General features: G+C 56.6%; 1 protein-coding gene across 2 annotated transcripts in view; it reads right to left on the reverse strand.

Annotated features, from left to right (window-relative positions):
* Positions 1–3,040: 3,040 nt before the first annotated feature.
* SCARA5 (scavenger receptor class A member 5) overlaps positions 3,041–19,139 on the reverse strand; it is a 29,607-nt gene continuing 13,508 nt past the window's right edge. For both annotated transcript variants that reach the window (XM_038133822.1, XM_038133823.1), the window contains exons 5-9: positions 18,663–18,743; positions 14,263–14,361; positions 8,271–8,333; positions 6,507–6,698; positions 3,041–3,177 (exon numbers count right to left, since the gene is read on the reverse strand). In XM_038133822.1, the coding sequence (XP_037989750.1) occupies positions 3,041–3,177; positions 6,507–6,698; positions 8,271–8,333; positions 14,263–14,361; positions 18,663–18,743 (572 nt within the window). The remainder of the gene's footprint in view (positions 3,178–6,506; positions 6,699–8,270; positions 8,334–14,262; positions 14,362–18,662; positions 18,744–19,139) is intronic.

Raw genomic sequence — 19,139 nt, forward strand, 5'->3', positions numbered from 1 at the left:
AACTTCCATAACCCCATAAACCTCCATAAACTCCTTAAAACCCCATAAACACCATAAACCCCATAACCCCATAAACCCCATAAATCCCATAAACCCCATAAATCCCATAAAACACTATGAACCCCATAACCCCATAAACCCTATAAAAACCCCATAAACCCCATAAATCCCATAAAACACTATGAACCCCATAACCCCATAAACCCCATAAAACCCCATAAACACCATAAATCCCATAAACCCTATAAAAAGCCCATAAGCCACATAAATCCCATAAAACCCCATGAACCTCATAACCCCATAGAATCCCATAAAACACCATAAAACCCCATGAACCCCATAAATCCCATAAACTTCATAAATCCCATAAAACCCCATAAAATCCCATAAACCCCATAAATCCTATTAACCTCATAAACCCCGTAAAACCCCATAAACACCATAAACCCCATAAATCCCATAAACCTCATAAATCCCATAAACTCCATAAAATCCCATAAACCCCATAACCCCATAATCCCCATAAACCTCATAACCCCATAAAACCCCATAAACCCCATAAATCCCATAAACCTCATAACCCCATAAAACCCCATAAACCCCATAAATCCCATAAACCCTATAAAAACCCCATAAGCCCCATAAATCCCATAAATCCCATAAATCCCATAAAACCCCATAAACCTCCATTGAACTCCATAAACCCATAAGCCTCCATTAAACACCATAAACCCCATAAACCCCATAAAATCCCATAAACCCCATAAACTGCATAAAATCCCATAAACTGCATAAAATCCCATAAACCCCATAAACTGCATAAAATCCCATAAACCCCATAAAATCCCATAAACCCCATAAACCGCATAAAATCCCATAAACCGCATAAACCCCATAAAATCCCATAAACCCCATAAACCTCATAAAATCCCATAAAACCCCCCCGGAGAAGAACAAATCCTTTATTTCTCTGGGAACGATCCCATTCCCTGGGATCCGGGCTGGGCTGGGGATTTGGGGTGGATTTGGGGTCGTCCCTTTTGGGATCATCCCCAGCCCCTTTGGGACGGATTTGGGATTTCTCCTTTGGGACGGATTTGGGGTTTTCACCCCGGTCTCATTGGGATGCGTTTGGGGCTTTCCCCTTTGGGATGCATTTGGGATTTTTCCTTTGGGATGGATTTGGGCTCAGTCCCTCGGGGCGGGTTTGGGATTTCTCCTTCGGGATACGTTTGGGGTTTCCTTTTGGGGCGGGTTTGGGGTCATTTCCTGGCCCTTTGGGGTGGATTTGGGGTCACTCCCTTGAGGAGGGCTTGGAGTCGGTCCTTCGGGATGTCTTTGGGGTTTCGCTTTGGGATGGATTTGGGGTCAGTCCCTGTGTGGGGCGGGTTTGGGGTCAGTCCCTCTGTGGGATGGGTTTGGGGTCAGTCCCTTTGGGATGGGTTTGGGGTCATTCCCCGTGTGGCCAGATTCAGGGTCAGTCCCATGGGATGTCTTTGGGGTCAGTCCCTCTATAGGGCAGGTTTGGGGTCAGTCCCTTGGTGTGGGTCTGGGGTCAGTCCCATGGGATGGGTTTGGGGTCAGTCGTGGGATGTGTCCGGGGTCAGTCCCTCTATGGGATGGGTCTGGGGTCAGTCCCATGGGATGGGTTTGGGGTCAGTCCCATGGGATGGGTTTGGGGTCAGTTGTGTGGCTCCGGGGTCAGTCCCACGGGATGTGTTTGGGGTCAGCCATGTGTCCGGGGTCAGTCCCATGGGATGTGTTTAGGGTCAGCTGTGTGTCCGGGGTCAGTCGTGTGGCTCCGGGGTCAGTCCCATGGGATGTGTCCGGGGTCAGTCGTGTGTGCAGGGTCAGTCCCATGGGATGTGTTTGGGGTCAGTCGTGGCGTGTGTCCGGGGTCAGTCCCATGGGATGTGTCCGGGGTCAGTCGTGTGTCCGGGGTCAGTCCCATGGGATGTGTTTAGGGTCAGCCGTGTGTCCGGGGTCAGTCCCATGGGATGTCTTTGGGGTCAGTCCTGTGGCTCCGGGGTCAATCCCATGGGATGTCTTTGGGGTCAGTCCCGTGGCGTGTGTCCAGGGTCAGTCCCACGGGATGTGTCCGGGGTCAGTCCCACGGGATGTGTCCGGGGTCAGTCCCACGGGATGTGTTTGGGGTCAGCCGTGTGTCCAGGGTCAGTCCCATGGGATGTGTTTGGGGTCAGTCCCATGGGATGTGTTTGGGGTCAGTCGTGGCGTGTGTCCGGGGTCAGTCCCATGGGATGTGTCCGGGGTCAGTCCCATGGGATGTGTCCGGGGTCAGTCCCATGGGATGTGTTTGGGGTCAGTCCCGTGGGATGTGTCCGGGGTCAGTCCCGTGGCGTGTGTCCGGGGTCAGTCCCACGGGATGTGTCCGGGGTCAGTCCCATGGGATGTGTCCGGGGTCAGCCGTGTGTCCGGGGTCAGTCCCATGGGATGTGTCCGGGGTCAGTCCCGTGGGATGTGTCCGGGGTCAGTCCCTTGGTGTGGGTCTGGGGTCAGTCCCGTGGGATGTGTCCGGGGTCAGTCCCGTGGGATGTGTTTGGGGTCAGTCGTGGTGTGTGTCCGGGGTCAGTCGTGGCGTGTGTCCGGGGTCAGTCCCATGGGATCTGTTTGGGGTCAGTCCCATGGGATGTGTCCGGGGTCAGTCCCATGGGATGTGTTTGGGGTCAGTCCCATGGGATGTGTCCGGGGTCAGTCCCGTGGCGTGTGTCCGGGGTCAGTCCCATGGGATGTGTTTGGGGTCAGTCCCATGGGATGTGTCCGGGGTCAGTCCCATGGGATGTGTTTGGGGTCAGTCCCATGGGATGTGTCCGGGGTCAGTCCCGTGGGATGTGTTTGGGGTCAGTCCCATGGGATGTGTCCGGGGTCAGTCCCGTGGGATGTGTTTGGGGTCAGTCGTGTGGCTCCGGGGTCAGTCCCGTGGGATGTGTCCGGGGTCAGCCGTGTGTCCGGGGTCAGTCCCGTGGGATGTGTCCGGGGTCATTCCCGTGGGATGTGTTTGGGGTCAGCCGTGTGTCCGGGGTCAGTCTGTCCGGCAGCGCACGCCGGCGTCCTCGGCGTGGCCGCAGTTGGTCCGGCCCCATCCCGAGAAGCTGCAGAGCTCCAGGGACTCCTCGGTGCCCGTGCAGGACACGTCGTCCATCCAGATCTTCCCCGAGCCTGCAGACACACGGACACCGCGGGATGCCGGGGATCCCCCAGGGACGGAATTCCGGGGAACCCTCATGGACAGAATTCCGGAGATCCCCCAAGGATGGAACTCCAGGGATCCCTCACGGCTGGAATTCCGGGGATCCCCCAAGGATGGAACTCCAGGGATCCCTCACGGCTGGAATTCCAGGGATCCCTCACAGCTGGAATTCTGGGGATCCCCCAAGGATGGAACTCCATGGATTCCTCACGGCTGGAATTCCAGGGATCCCTCACAGCTGGAATTCTGGGGATCCCCCAAGGATGGAACTCCATGGATCCCTCACAGCTGGAATTCCGGGGATCCCTCAAGGATGGAACTCCATGAATTCCTCACGGCTGGAATTCCAGGGATCCCCCAAGGATGGAATTCTGGGGATCCCACAAGGATGGAATTCCAGGGATCCTCAAGGACGGAACTACAGGGATCCCACAGGGCCGGAATTCCATGGATCCCACACAGCTGGGGATCTGGGGATCCCTCAAGGATCGAATTCCGGGGATCCTCCAGGGACAGAACTCCAGGCATCCATGAAGGACAAGTTCCGGGGATCCCACAAGGATGGAATATCCACAGAATATCCACAGATCCATCCGGCCCTGGACACCCCGGAGCTGCTCCAGGGCTGGGAGAGCTGGGAATCTGCAGCTGGAGCAGGGAAGGATCCAGGGAATCCTTGGAGCCACTTCCCGGTCCCAAAGGGGCTCCGGGAGAGCTGGGATTTGGGATTTGGGAATGGGCTGGAGGGCCAGGAGGCAGGGAATGGCTTCCAGTGGGAAAGGGGAGCTTGGGATTGTGGGATCTTGGGAAGGAATTCCCGGCTGGGCTGGAATTCCCAGAGAATCCCTGGATCCCTGGCAGTGTCCCAGGGTGGATTTGGATCAGCCTGGGATCATGGGAAAGGTCCCTGGGATGGGATTGAAGGTCCATGGATCCCATCCCAAACCATTCTGGGATTCTGGGATCAAGGACGCTCAGGATCCATCCCGAGGGATTTTGATGGAATGTGGGGATGGAGAAGGGAAGGGAGACCCTTCCTGGAGTCCCGAATTCCCAGGGAAGCCCCTGGATCCTGAAATTCCCTCTCCAGGAGGAATCGGGATGGGGCTGGATCCAATGGCAGGCTGGGAGAGCTGGGAATGGGGGGAATTCCCTGAGAAAGGGGAACTTGGGATTGTGGGATCTTGGGCAGGAATTCTCGGCTGGGCTGGAATTCCCAGAGAATCCCTGGATCCCTGGCAGTGTCCCCGGAAAGGTGGGATGGATGGAGCCATGGTGGGAGGAGACATCCCGAGGTCTCCTGGGGCGGGAATGAGGGGCAGCAGCTCCGGAAGGTTCCGGCTGCGCTCCCGGAGCGGCTTTTCCCGGATCCACCGGCTCCGAGAGCCTGCAGAGGCCGCTCAGGGAGCCCAAAGGAATTAGGGAATCTCCAGCCCGGGAAGGGATCCCCAGGATCATCGATCTCACTCTGAATCCCACCCAGATCCCAAATCCCATATCCGAGATCTCCCAAAGCCCAAATCCCAGATCCCCCAGATCCCAGATCCCCCAAATCCCTGTCCTAGGGAACATCTCCCAAAGGATCCTGGAGCTCCAGCGGGGCCAGGAAGGTTGTGGTTCCCCGAGGAGCCGATCCAGAATCCTGAGGAGCCGTTCCTGAATCCCACAGGAGCCATTCCTGAATCCCACAGGAGCTGTTCCCAATCCCGAGGAGCGGTTCCCAAATTCCACAGGAGTGTTCCCTGGGATCCCAAGGAGCCGTTCCCAATCCCAAATCCTGTTCCCAATCCCAACGACCTGTTCCCAATCTTGAGGAGCCATTCCCAATCCCAAGGAGCTGTTCCCAATCCCAAATCCCATTCCCGATCCCACAGGAGCCGTTCCCAATCCCGAGGAGCCATTCCCAAACCCAAATCTCGTTCCCAATCCCGAATCCCGTTCTCGATCCCACAGGAGCCATTCCCAATCCCAAATCCTGTTCCCAATCCCAAAGAGCCATTCCGGATCCCGAATCCCAGTCCCAAATCCCGAATCCCGTTCCCAATCCCGAATCCCGTTCCCAATCCCAAATCCCATTCCTAATCCCAAATTCCGTTCCCAAATCCCGAGGAGCCATTCCCAAATCCTGAATCCCGTTCCCAATCCCGAATCCCATTCCCAAATCCCAAATCCGGTTCCCAAATCCTGAGGAGCCGTTCCAGATTCCGAATCTCGTTCCCGATCCCAAATCCCATTCCCAAATCCCGAATCGCATTCTGGATCCCGAATCACGTTCCCAATCCCAAATCCCGTTCTCGATCCTGAATCCCGTTCTCAGTCCTGAGGAGCCGTTCCCAATCCCGAGGAGCCGTTCCGGATCCCGAATCCTGTTCCTGATCCCAAATCCCATTCCCAAATCCCAAATCGCATTCGGGATCCCAAATCGCGTTCCCAATCCCAAATCCTGTTCTCGATCCTGAATCCCGTTCTCAGTCCTGAGGAGCCGTTCTCAATCCTGAGGAGCCGTTCTGGATCCCGAATCCCGTTCCCAATCCCAAGGAACCATTCCCGATCCTGAATCCCGTTCCTAAATCCTGAATCCCATTCCCAATCCCGAATCCCGTTCCCAATCCCAAGGAACCATTTCCGATCCCAAATGCTGTTCCCAAATCCTGAATTGCGTTCTGGATCCTGAATCCCGTTCCTGATCCCGAATTGCATTCCCAAATCCCGAGGCGCCGTTCCGGATTCCGAATCCCGTTCCCAATCCTGAGGACCCATTCCCAAATCCCGAATCGTGTTCCAGATCCCGAATCACGTTCCCAATCCCAAGGAGCCATTCCCAATCCCAAATCCCGTTCCCCAATCCCGTTCCGGATCCCAAATACCATTCCAAATCCCAAGGAACCATTCCTGATTCTGAATCCCGTTCCCAATCCTGAGGAGCCGTTCCGGATCCCGAATCCCGTTCCGGATCCCGAATCCCGTTCCCAATCCTGAGGAGCCATTCCCAATCCCGAATCCCGTTCCCAATCCCGAATCCCGTTCCCAATCCCGAATCCCGTTCCCAAATCCCGAATCCCGTTCCCGATCCTGAATCCCGTTCTCAATCCTGAGGAGCCGTTCCCAATCCTGAGGAGCTGTTCCGGATCCCGAATCCCGTTCCCAATCCCGAGGAGCCATTCCCAATCCCAAATCCCGTTCCCAATCCCGAATCCCGTTCCCAATCCCGAATCCCGTTCCCAATCCCGAATCGCGTTCCCAATCCCGAATCCCGTCCCCAATCCCGAGTCCCGTTCCGGATCCCGGGGCGGCGCACCTTGTCCGAAGCGCGCCATGCGGAAGACGTCGGCGGCGCCGGGGAAGCCCAGCATGCGGCACGCCACGTCGCCGTCGCGCCCGTCCCAGCCGTCGTCGCAGACCGAGCCCCAGCGGCGCTCGTGGAAGATCTCCAGGCGCCCCTCGTGCGCCCCGGAGCCGTTCACCAGCCGCACCGCGCCCTCGGCCGGAGCTGCGCCACCGCCGTCAGACACCGCCGACACCGGACACGGGGACACCGCACACGGGGACAGCGGCCACGGGGACATTAACCATGGGGACAGTGGACACGGGGACACCGGACACGGGGACAGCGGCCGTGGGGACACCGGACACGGGGACAGCGGCCGTGGGGACACCGGACACGGGGACAGCGGACACGGGGACACCGCACACGGGGACAGCGGCCGTGGGGACACCGGACACGGGGACAGCGGCCACGGGGACAGCGAACACAGGGACACCGGACACGGGGACACCGCACACGGGGACAGCGGCCACAGGGACAGCGGACACGGGGACAGCGGCCACGGGGACAGCGAACACAGGGACACCGGACACGGGGACATTAACCATGGGGACACCGGACACGGGGACACCGCACACGGGGACAGCGGACGTGGGGACACCGCACACGGGGACAGCGGCCACGGGGACAGCGGACACGGGGACAGCGGCCACAGGGACAGCGAACACAGGGACACCGGACACGGGGACATTAACCATGGGGACAGCGGACACGGGGACAGCGCACACGGGGACAGCGGCCGTGGGGACACCGGACACGGGGACAGCGGCCACGGGGACAGCGAACACAGGGACACCGGACACGGGGACAGCGGCCACGGGGACACCAGACACGGGGACACCGCACACGGGGACAGCGGCCGTGGGGACAGCGGCCGTGGGGACATTAACCATGGGGATGTAATCCATGGGGACAGTGGCCGTGGGCACAGCAGCCGTGGGGACAGTAGCCATGGTGGGGACAGCAGCCACGGCCATGGGGACAGCAGCCATGGGGACGTAGTCATGGGGACAGTGTCCATGTGGATGTCATCCATGGAGTCACCAGCCGTGGGGACAGCAGCCATTGGGATGTCATCCATGGCGACGTCATCCATGGTGGCATCTCCAGGGTTGGTGTCCCCAGGCTGGGATGTCCCTGGGATTCCAGGGGGAATGTCCCCAGGCTGGGATGTCCCTGAAATTCCATGGGGAATGTCCCCAAGGAGCGACATCCCTGGAATTCCATGGGGAATGTCCCCAAGGAGCGACATCCCTGGAGTTTCATGGGGAATGTCTCCAGGCTGGGATGTCCCTGGAATTCCGGGGGGAATGTCCCCAGGCTGGGATGTCCCTGGAATTCCATGGGGAATGTCCCCAGGATGGGAGGTCCCTGAAATTCCATGGGGAATGTCCCCAAGGAGCGACATCCCTGGAATTCCATGGGATGTCCCTGGGATTCCAGGGGGAATGTCCCCAGGCTGGGATGTCCTTGGGGTGGCAGGAAGGGTGTCCCACACCTGGAGGACACCGCCGGCATTCCCAACCTCCCCCCTCCGGCATTCCTGGTCCTTTCCCTTCCCCTCCCACCTCCCCCGGCTCCGGCTCCTCCTCGCCCGGGCAGGAGAACCCCGGGATGGTTTTCCCAGCATCGGGAATTCCTCTTTTCATCGGGGGTTTCCCCTCCCCGGGCTCCCAATTCCCAAAAATCTCCCCAAATTCCGCGCCGGGATCTCCGTGGGGCGCGCCGGGAACTCACCGGTGCCACCAGCGGCTCCTCGGTCCCCCTTGTCCCCCTTGTCCCCCTTGGGGCCGCGCTCGCCTGGGAAGAGAGGAGACGGAATTTTTGGGGATCGTTGAGCCCCCCACAGCCCCCAGACCCCAGGAATCCCCGTCCCTCTTTGACGCCCCTGGACCCCCAGACATTCCCAGAAATTCCCAGAAATCCCCAGAAATCCCCATCCCTCTTTGACAGCCCTGGACCCCCAGACATTCCCAGAAATCCCCAGAAATTCCCAGAAATCCCCAGAAATTCCCAGAAATCCCCAGAAATTCCCATCCCTCTTTGATGGCCCTGGACCCCCAGACATTCCCAGAAATCCCCAGAAATTCCCAGAAATTCCCAGAAATTCCCAGAAATTCCCAGAAATCCCCAGGAATCCCTGTCCCTCTTTGATGGCCCTGGACCCCCAGAAATCCCCAGAAATTCCCAGAAATCCCCAGGAATTCCCAGAAATCCCCAGAAATTCCCAGAAATCCCCATTCCTCTTTGATGGCCCTGGACCCCCAGACATTCCCAGAAATCCCCAGAAATTCCCAGAAATCCCTGTCCCTCTTTGATGCCCCTGGACCCCCAGACATTCCCAGAAATTCCCAGAAATCCCCAGAAATTCCCAGAAATCCCCAGAAATCCCCAGAAATTCCCAGAAATTCCCAGAAATTCCCAGAAATCCCCATCCCTCTATGATGTCCCTGGACCCCCAGAAATCCCCATAAATTCCCAGAAATTCCCAGAAATTCCCAGAAATTCCCAGAAATTCCCAGAAATTCCCAGAAATCCCCATCCCCCCTTGACCCCCCGAGCCACCATCGCTCCTAATATCCCAATCCCCATCCCTGCCCCCAGAAATGGGAAATCCCAAAACCCCTCCGGGAACGCGTCCCGGGGCGGAGGGAGGACGAAGGCCGGGCGCTCCTGGAATTCCTGGCTGCAGATCCCGTAAAGGGCAACAAATCCGCTGGATTTTGGGATGAAATTCCCGACTTGGGGGTGGGAAACTCCGCTTGGGGCTAAAAACGCCTCATCTGGGGGTCAGGGGTGGGGATTCCCCAATCCCTGAGGAAGCGCCAGGAAATCATGGAATGCTATCTGTGGGAAAGGGCCATGCCAGGGGGTCGGAGCAGCTGGATAAACATTCCCACCCGTTTGATATCCCGGGAATGATTCCGTAACCCGGGAATGATTCCATATCCCAATCGTGGTTTGATATCCCGGGAATGATTCCATATCCTGGGAATGATTCCATATCCCAATCGTGGTTTAATATCCTGGGAATTATTCCATATCCTGGGAATGATTCCGTATCCCAATCGTGGTTTAAAATCCCAGGAATGATTCCATATTCAATATCCCAATCATGGTTTGATATCCCGGGAATGATTCCATATCCTGGGAATGATTCCATATCCCAGTCATGATTCCATATCCCAATCATGGTTTAATATCCCAAGAATGATTCCATATCCCGGGAATGATTCCATATCCCAATCATGGTTTAATATCCCGGGAATGACTCCATATCCTGGGAATGATTCCATATTCCATATCGCAATCATGGCTTAATATCCCGGGAATGATTCCATATCCCAATCATGGTTTAATATCCCGGGAATGATTCCATATCCCAATCATGGTTTGATATCCCGGGAATGATTCCATATCCCGGGAATGATTCCATATCCCAATCATGGTTTAATATCCCGGGAATGATTCCATATCCCAATTGTAGTTTAATATCCTGGGAATGATTCCATATCCCAATCGTGGTTTAATATCCCGGGAATGATTCCATATCCCGGGAATGATTCCATATCCCAATCATGGTTTAATATCCCGGGAATGATTCCATATCCCAATTGTAGTTTAATATCCTGGGAATGATTCCATATCCCAATCGTGGTTTAATATCCCGGGAATGATTCCATATCCCGGGAATGATTCCATATCCCAATCATGGTTTAATATCCCGGGAATGATTCCATATCCCGGGAATGATTCCATATCCCAATCATGGTTTAATATCCCGGGAATGATTCCATATCCCAATTGTAGTTTAATATCCTGGGAATGATTCCATATCCCAATCGTGGTTTAATATCCCGGGAATGATTCCATATCCCGGGAATGATTCCATATCCCAATCATGGTTTAATATCCCGGGAATGATTCCATATCCCAATTGTAGTTTAATATCCTGGGAATGATTCCATATCCCAATCGTGGTTTAATATCCCGGGAATGATTCCATATCCCGGGAATGATTCCATATCCCAATCATGGTTTAATATCCCGGGAACGATTCCATATCCCGGGAATGATTCCATATCCCGGGAATGATTCCATATCCCAATCATGGTTTAATATCCCGGGAACGATTCCATATCCTGGGAATGATTCCATATCCCGGGAATGATTCCATATCCCAATTATTTTTCAGTACTCCGTTAATGAGCTCACTAACGAGCTCGGACATTCCTTGGCTCTCCCGGAGCCTCCTCCTCCCTCATTCCCAGCTTTTCCCGGCCCTGATTTGCTGATCCCGGCTCGGCCAAGCCTGGCCCGATCCCAAGGAAAGGCTCGGGGATGCTCCGGCCTCCAGAAACAACAAACAACCCCCGAAAATCCGGGAGAAAGGAAAACATCGGATGTGAACCAATCCCAAAAAAGGCCGAGCTGGGCAGGAAATTCCGGCCCTTTCCCTGGGAGGCTGCGGGAGAGCGGGATTGGTCCCGCGGGCTGTGTGGGATGGGGGAAAGGGATGGAGCTGATGGGATCCAGATGGAAACTCCCGGGAATGGGGCCAGGGATGCAGCCCCTGCTCCGCACGCCCAGAAATCGGGATTGGGAAGCGACAGTTCCGCGCTTGGTGGGTTCATTCCCAAAACGGGGCTGAGGAGAGGTTGGAGTGATCCCGGGAAACGGACTCGTCCTGGGATGATCCCGAAATTAAGGTGGCAGGAGAAGGGGGATGGACCCACGCAGGTGAGACTCCGGAAGGAGAAATTCCAGAGGAGCCCATGGAGATGTCCTGGAGCCAGGCTGGGAGAGCTGGGAATGTGCAGCTGGAGCAGGGAAGGATCCAGGGAATCCTTGGAGCCGCTTCCCCATCCCAAAGGGGCTCCGGGAGAGCTGGAATTTGGGGAAGGGCTGGAGCTAGGCAGGGAATGGCTTCCAGTGTTGAAGGGGAGCTTGGGATTGTGGGATCTTGGGAAGGAATTCCCGGCTGGGCTGGAATTCCCAGAGAATCCCTGGATCCCTGGCAGTGTCCCAGGGTGGATTTGGAGCACCCTGGGATCACGGGAAGTGTCCCTGGGATGGGATTGAAGGTCCATGGATCCCATCCCAAACCATTCCGGGATTCTGGGATCAAGGACACTCAGGATCCATCCCGAGGGATTTTGATGGAATGTGGGGATGGAGAAGGGAAGGGAGACCCTTCCTGGAGTCCCGAATTCCCAGGGAAGCTCCTGGATCCCTGGCAGTGTCCAAGGGTGGATTTGGATCATCCCTGGGATGGTGCAATGTGGAAGAGGATTCCCATCCTAAAATCCCAAATCCCCAGCTTGTCCCGGTTTCCATCACCGCTCCGAGAGCAGCAGCAATCCGGGAATCCCGGAACGGTTTGGGTGGGAAGGGACCTTCAATCCCATCCCATTCCAACCCTGACACCTCCTGCTCTTCCCAGGGTGCTCCAACCTTTCCTGGGACACTCCCAGGGATCCAGGGGCTGCCACGGCTTCTCTGTCTCCCTCTCTCCCCCTTTTCCCACCTCTCCTCTCTTCCCAGGAATTTTCTGGTGGGAATAACTCGGTGACTGCAGCTCCTGAGGTGTTGGGGCTGGAGAAGATCCCGAAAATGGGATCCAATCCCCTGAGAGCCTGGATGGAGCCTCGGGGCTGGGACAGAGCCGGGAATTTGGGAGAAGCCTCTCCCGTTCCATCCTGCCCGGTGCCTTCCCCCAGCCACCATCAAAGCATTCCAGGCCGTTTTCCCAGCTTTTTTTTTTTTGGGATTGGGCACAAAATGTGGGCCCAGACACGGTGACAGAGACCCTCAGCTCTTCCCACGGATCTGCTGGGATGGATGGATCCCAAAATCTTCGGAAAAGCCCCAGGAGAATCCGCCAATCCCATTTTTCTGGGTAGAATCAGGTTCTGCCTCCAGGAACATTCCCAAAAACTCCACCCTCGGCATGTTCCGGAGGGAATTTTCTCTTATCCCCCTGAATTTATCCCTAAATCCCGATCCCAGCTTGGATTTTTCCTGCTTTTTCCTCCTGAGACTATTCCCCTCACGACCTTTTCCACGGAAAAGTGGGGAGGGCGGACCTGTCCTCGCTTCCCAGGATAATTATTCCCATTTGGAAGTGAGGGAAAAAAATCCTCCACTGGGGTCATTTTGAGGAAGAATCCATCGAAAACAGGACAATACCGACGAGGAAAAGGACTCGGGAATTTGCCTTTCCTCTGCCAGGCCAGAGCCACTTGGGGAGAGGTTTAAACCTGGAATTTTCCATGAGGAGGCTCCTCCACGCCTAAAGCCCCCACGCCAGGATTCCTGGGATGCAATTCCCGAGGAACCGAGGGCTCCTGTGCTCGGCAGGAAGTCCCTGGAGAAGGGTCCTGCAGAAATCCGGGGTTTAGGGCAAAGCCTGGCTTTGGATCCGTGCCCGGGCCCGGCTCTGGTTCCCATAAATTCCAGAGAATCCCATAAACTGCCAGAGCGCTGCCAGAGGGGCTGGAATTCTGCTGGAAAAGGGGTCAGATGAACCCCCGGATCCGACATTCCCGAACTCCAGGGGGAGGGAGGTGGGGATGGATTTTTGGGGGGACACATCGGAGCCCGGGGAGTGACCCCCATCCATGTGGGACACCAGGGATCCCTGGGACGGGGACGGGATCTGGGAACGGCTTTGGGGTTTTCATGGAATTGTTGAGGTTGGAAAAGCCCTCAGGGACCATCGAGACCAGAGGTGGAGCCCCCATTCCCGAGGGATCCAAATCCATGGGAATGTGGCGGTCGGAGATGTGGATCGGAGTGGGAATGGTTGGACTCTGAGAACTTTTCCAGCCTCAACAATTCCATGATTCCTTGCTGAGCAAATCCGGCATCGGGCCGGTGAATCCCAACCCAACCAGCCGGGGAATTTTGGGATAATTTTCTGGATTTAGGGAGCTTTCGGCATGAGCCAGTGAGAAAATCCTGACCTTCCTGGTGCTCTGGGGATGTATCCAGGGGTTTCCCAACCTCCTGGAGCAACCTGGGATAGTGGAAGATATGGAAGGGCGTGGAATTCAAGGATCTTTAAGATCCTTTCCCACCCAATCCCAGTCCCAATCCCAATCCCAGTCGCAGTCCCAATCCCAATCCCAATCCCAATCCCAATCCCAATCCCAATCCCAATCCCAATCCCAGTCCCAGTCCCAATCCCAATCCCAATCCCAATCTCAATCCCAGTCCCAATCCCAAACCCCTGCATGTTTCTGTTCCCTACAACTCCCAGCTCTTCCCGGGGTGTTTTCCCTTCCCTCCTCCCCAGCAGGAATTTTGGGACACAAAGGGCATTTTTGGGTTTTCCATCCTGGTTTTGGTTGCAGCTGGGAATTTCCCATCCCAGGTGTCCAGGGACAGCCGTGTCCCGCTAAACTCTGACTTCCTACTCCCACAGTTTTCCCGGGACGGCAGCAAACAGAAAACCCCGGGAGATTATTCCCAAATCCCTGCCGGAGCCAGGAGCGGGAGCACAGCTCTGGAGGCCCTCACGGAACGCCATGGAATGGGAGCATATCCCAAATCCATCCATTCCCTCCGCGGTGGAGCGGCGTTGGTGCAGGAATTGTTGGGATTCCCGTTCCTCCAGGAGATCCCGAGCCAGAGGATCCCCCAGTCTCCCTTCCAGGGCTCCGCCCCTCATCCCGGGATCTCCAGAGCCCATCTGCTCCCGGATCCCCGCCGGGATCCGCGTCCGTACCTTTGAATCCGCGCATTCCCGCGGGGCCGCGAGGGCCGAGCTCTCCCTGGTCCCCCTTCAATCCGCGCGGGCCGGGCAGTCCCCGCTCCCCGGGAAACCCTGGAATGAGGACCAGGACACAAAATGAGCCGGTTCCGGCAGAATTCCACAATCCCGACGTGCCTGGGAACACCGGGAGCTCCCAGAGAGTCCGGCCCATCCTTCCCCTGTGCTTCCCTGGGATCCAGGATGGATTTATCCGTGTGCTAAGGAATTCCCGAGCATCCTTAGGCTGGGATGGACCCTAAATTGGGCTCCAAGGCTGGAGATCAAGGAAGGAAAACCAGGATCCATCCCAAGGAATCGGGATGTGTCCCCCGGGAGCCCCAGGTCTCCAGGCTGGAGAAGGAGGGGGATGGAACGCCCTGGTGTGAGCATTCCCCACCTCCAAAGGTGGGAATAGGGGCTGGAGTTTGGGAATTCCCTCAGAAGGGACACATCCGAACCTTGGAGGTGACATCCGTCCATGTGGGACCTGCACCTGGACCTGGCCCTGGATCTGGATCAGGATCTGCTCCTGGGCCTGGACCTGGGCCTGGACCTGGCCCTGGATCTGGATCAGGATCTGATCCTGGGCCTGGACCTGGGCCAGGACCTGGACCTGGACCTGGATCTGGATCAGGATCTGCTCCTGTGCCTGGACCTGGGCCTGGATCTGGATCAGGATCTGCTCCTGGGCCTGGACCTGGGCCTGGATCTGGATCAGGATCTGCTCCTGGGCCTGGACCTGGGCCTGGATCTGGATCAGGATCTGCTCCTGGGCCTGGACCTGGGCCAGGACCTGGACCTGGACCTGGACCTGGACCTGGACCTGCTCCTGGATTTGCTCCTGGTCCTGGACCTAGGCCTGGACCCAGATCTGGATCTGCTCCTGGTCCTGCTCCGGGATCTGGACCTGGATCTAGATCTGCTCCTGGGCCTGGGCCTGGACCTGCACCTGCACCTGGACCTGGATCTGGATCAGGATCTGCTCCTGGGCCTGGACCTGGGCCTGGACCTGGATCTGGTCATGGACGTGATCCTGGTCCTGGAACTGGATCTACTCCTGATCTTGACCCTTGACCGGGACCTGAATCCAGTTGTGGATCTGGTCCTGGACCTGGTTCTGGTCCTGAATTTGGGTCTGGACCTTGGTCTGGGTCTGGACCTGGTCTGCATCTGGGCTTGGATCTGGACCTGGGTCTGCATCTGGTCCGGGATTCCAGCTGGGATCTGGACCTGGATCCAGCTCTGGCTCCGGGGTGGAGGGAGGGACCCTGTGCTGGAGACGGGATCTGCGGGGACCCTGGGATGATCCCACGGGATCAATCCAGCTGGGACTCATCTGGGATGATCCCACGGGATCAATCCAGCTGGGACTCATCCCGAGCCTGAGCCGGGCTCGGATCCGAAGATCCACCAGGATTTAAGCCTGGCTCTGTCCGTGTGGAGGGAGCCCTGGATTCCCCGGGCACCGCTGCTCCCGCCCTTCCTGGGCCGGGCTTCTCCAAACTTAGTCACGATTTTCCTCCGGTTTACGGGGATAAAAATCCTCCAGGGGGAATTCCAGCCCCAGCTCCAGCGGGGATTGTCCCCAGCTCCGATCTTTCCCGTCTGTGTCCATCCCGAGGAGGGATCAGGACCTGGCTTCCTGCGGGGCGGGGGCAGGAGGGTGGATTTTCCATGGAAAAGGGGATTTTTCCAGGGATACACCTGAACCCGACCTTCTCAGATCCAAAGGGTGGTGCCTGCATCCCAAAAAACTCCTGGAAAAGACCTAAAAAATCGTGGCTCTTCCCACAACTCTTCCTGAAGGTGACCCCCCCTGGGATTGCTTTGTTTTTCTGTTTGAACAAGGAAAAAAATGGGGGGAAAAAAGGAAAACCAAGGAAAAGAGCCAATATAATTCCGAGGGTTGTTACACCCAAGAAAAACAGCCACGAGTCCGTCAGTGCCAGAAATTCCAGCTGGAGGGAGAAGGAACACGGGCAGCTGGAGGGCCTGGCTGAGGGAGATCGGATTTCCAGGCTGGCTCTGCCTCGCTGGGCTGGGCCTGGGAAGGAGCGATCCCAAAATCCCAGGGTTTCAGCCCAAAGCAGTCCCAGCAAAGGCCACGGTGCCTCCAAGAATCCTTGGAGCAGAGGATTCCAGGCATGGATCTGGAGCTGGAACTGGATCTGGATCTGGGTCTGGGTCTGGATCTCGGTCAGAATCTCAGACTGGATCTGGATCTGGATCTGGGTCTGGGTCTGGATCTAGATGTGGATCTGGGTCTGGGTCTGGGTCTGGATCTGGGTCTGGATCTGGGTCTGGGTCTGGATCTCGGTCAGAATCTCAGACTGGATCTGGATCTGGGTCTGGGTCTGGATCTAGATGTGGATCTGAGTCTGGGTCTGGGTCTGGATCTAGATGTGGATCTGAGTCTGGGTCTGGGTCTGTGTCAGAGTCTCAGTCTGGATCTGGATCTGGGTCTGGGTCTGGATCTAGATGTAGATCTGGGTCTGGATCTGGGTCAGAGTCTCGGTCTGGATCTGGATCTGGATCCGGGTCTGGATCCAGATCTGGATCTGGGTCTGGGTCTGGATCTCGGTCAGAATCTCAGACTGGATCTGGATCTGGATCTGGGTCTGGATCTAGATGTGGATCTGGGTCTGGATCTGGGTCAGAGTCTCGATCTGGATCTGGATCTGGATCTGGACCTGAACCTGGGTCTGTGTCAGAGTCTCAGTCTGGATCTGGATCTGGATCTGGATCTGGGTCTGGGTCTGGGTCCAGATCTGGGTTTGGGTCTGGGTCTGGATCTGGGTCTGGATCCAGATCTGGATCTGTATCTGGGTCTGGGTCTGTGTCAGAGTCTCAGTCTGGATCTGGGTCTGGGTCTGGATCTAGATGTGGATCTGGGTTTGGGTCTGGGTCAGAGTCTCGGTCTGGATCTGGGTCTGGGTCCAGATCTGGGTTTGGGTCTGGGTCTGGATCTGGGTCTGGGTCTGTGTCAGAGTCTCAGTCTGGATCTGGGTCTGGGTCCAGATCTGGGTTTGGGTCTGGGTCTGGATCTGGGTCTGGGTCTGTGTCAGAGTCTCAGTCTGGATCTGGGTCTGGGTCCAGATCTGGGTTTGGGTCTGGGTCTGGATCTGGGTCTGGATCCAGATCTGGATCTGGATCTGGGTCTGGACCTGAGGCTGGGTCTGGATCTGGATCTGGATCTGGGTCTGGGTCTGGATCCAGATCCGGGTCTGGGTCTGGATCTGGGTCTGGACCTGCCTCTGACATCCAGAGTCCTGCGGGGTGGGTTTGGAGCGGGAGATAACAGGGATTGGTCTGGACCTGATCCTGGACCTGGGCCTGGACCTGATCCTGGACCTGGGCCTGATCCTGAGACTGGTCCTGGATGTGGACCTGGTCTTGAACCTGGATGTGGATCCAGATCTGAATCGGGACCTGATTCTGTTCTGGATCTTGACCAGGTCCTGGACATTGAACTTGACACGGATCTGGATTGACATCTGGGCCTGGACTTGGACCTGAACCTGGGCTTAGACCTGGAGCTGAACCTGGACCCAGACTTTAACCTGGGTATGAGTACAGATCTGGATCTGGATCAGGACCTGGACCTTGACCTGGGTCTGGATCCACATCTGGATCTGGACCTGGACCTGCTCCTGGACCTGGATATGACTCCAAACCTGGATCTGGTCCTGGTCCTGGCGCTGGAGCTCCATCCTGCGGGATCCCGGTGGATCCCTGCTCCCAGCAGGATGGATCCTGTCACCTCCACGGGACAGAGCTGTCCCCTGCCCCAGCTCCGTGCCATTCCCAGCCCTTGGAAGCAGAGCCAGCATTCCCAGGTTTCCTTCAAATCAGAAACAGCTGGAGCCAAGTCTTCCTCAGGGTGGGAATGTCCTCGGGTGGTTTCCAATGGAATTCCTCCCAAAAACAATGGAATTAGGAAGGGGGGTGTGGGAAAATTGGCATTGCTGACATTGGAAAAAGAAAATTCTGGAAAATCTCGGAGCCAAGGCCCCTCTGCCGGGTTCCCGGGATTTGCCGGAGGGATCCAGCAGCAATTCCAGCCCTGGCGCCTGGGAAGGCTCCGTTTGGGAATGGGATGGCCAATTCCTGCTCCAGCCTGGCTGGGACACCCTGGAAATCTGGGAATATCAGCATGGATTTCCTGGAGCCGGCGGGCCATGACGCTTTTCCCCCCAGGATGGGTGTTCCAGGATCTGGGAGAGCAGATCCATCCTCGTGTCTGTCAGGAGCCGGGACACGCCAAGGGGTGGGTGGTGAATCACCGGGAGTCGTCCAACTGGGCTTGGATCAGCCGGGTTATTTCCGGATGGGATCTGGGGGGGCTTTGGGGACACCGGGAATGTTTTCCTTACCTCGGAGCCCGGGAAGGCCGGGAAGGCCGGGCTCTCCCTCCATTCCTTCCGTGCCTCGGTCTCCTTTGGGTCCCGGTGGCCCTGGAACACAACGGGAGGGCGGGAATCACGTCCTGGAGTCGGGAATGTGCAGAAGGAGCTCCAGGAGATCCGGGATCACCGAGAAACATGGGAACAAAGCCGGGACAAAGCAGTTTTCCATGATTTTGAATTCCAAGCTGGATTCTACCAACCTGCTCCAAGTGCCAGGAGAATTCACCTGGAAGCTCCAGCTTGAGCGTGACTCTGGGAATTTTCCTTTGGACCAAAAGCTGGGACATTCCCAGTGAAACCATTGCAAGAAATCAGGGAAAATACGCATTTTGGGAATGTTCATAGAACCCTGGAATTTTGGGGGTTGGAAAGGATTTTAAGGATCATCCAGGGGCAGGGACACTTTCCATTTGTCCAGCTGGGATGATCCTCTGGGAATTCTGG

This window comes from Motacilla alba, chromosome 3 (assembly GCF_015832195.1).
Source record: "Motacilla alba alba isolate MOTALB_02 chromosome 3, Motacilla_alba_V1.0_pri, whole genome shotgun sequence".
Lineage (NCBI taxonomy): Eukaryota > Metazoa > Chordata > Aves > Passeriformes > Motacillidae > Motacilla > Motacilla alba.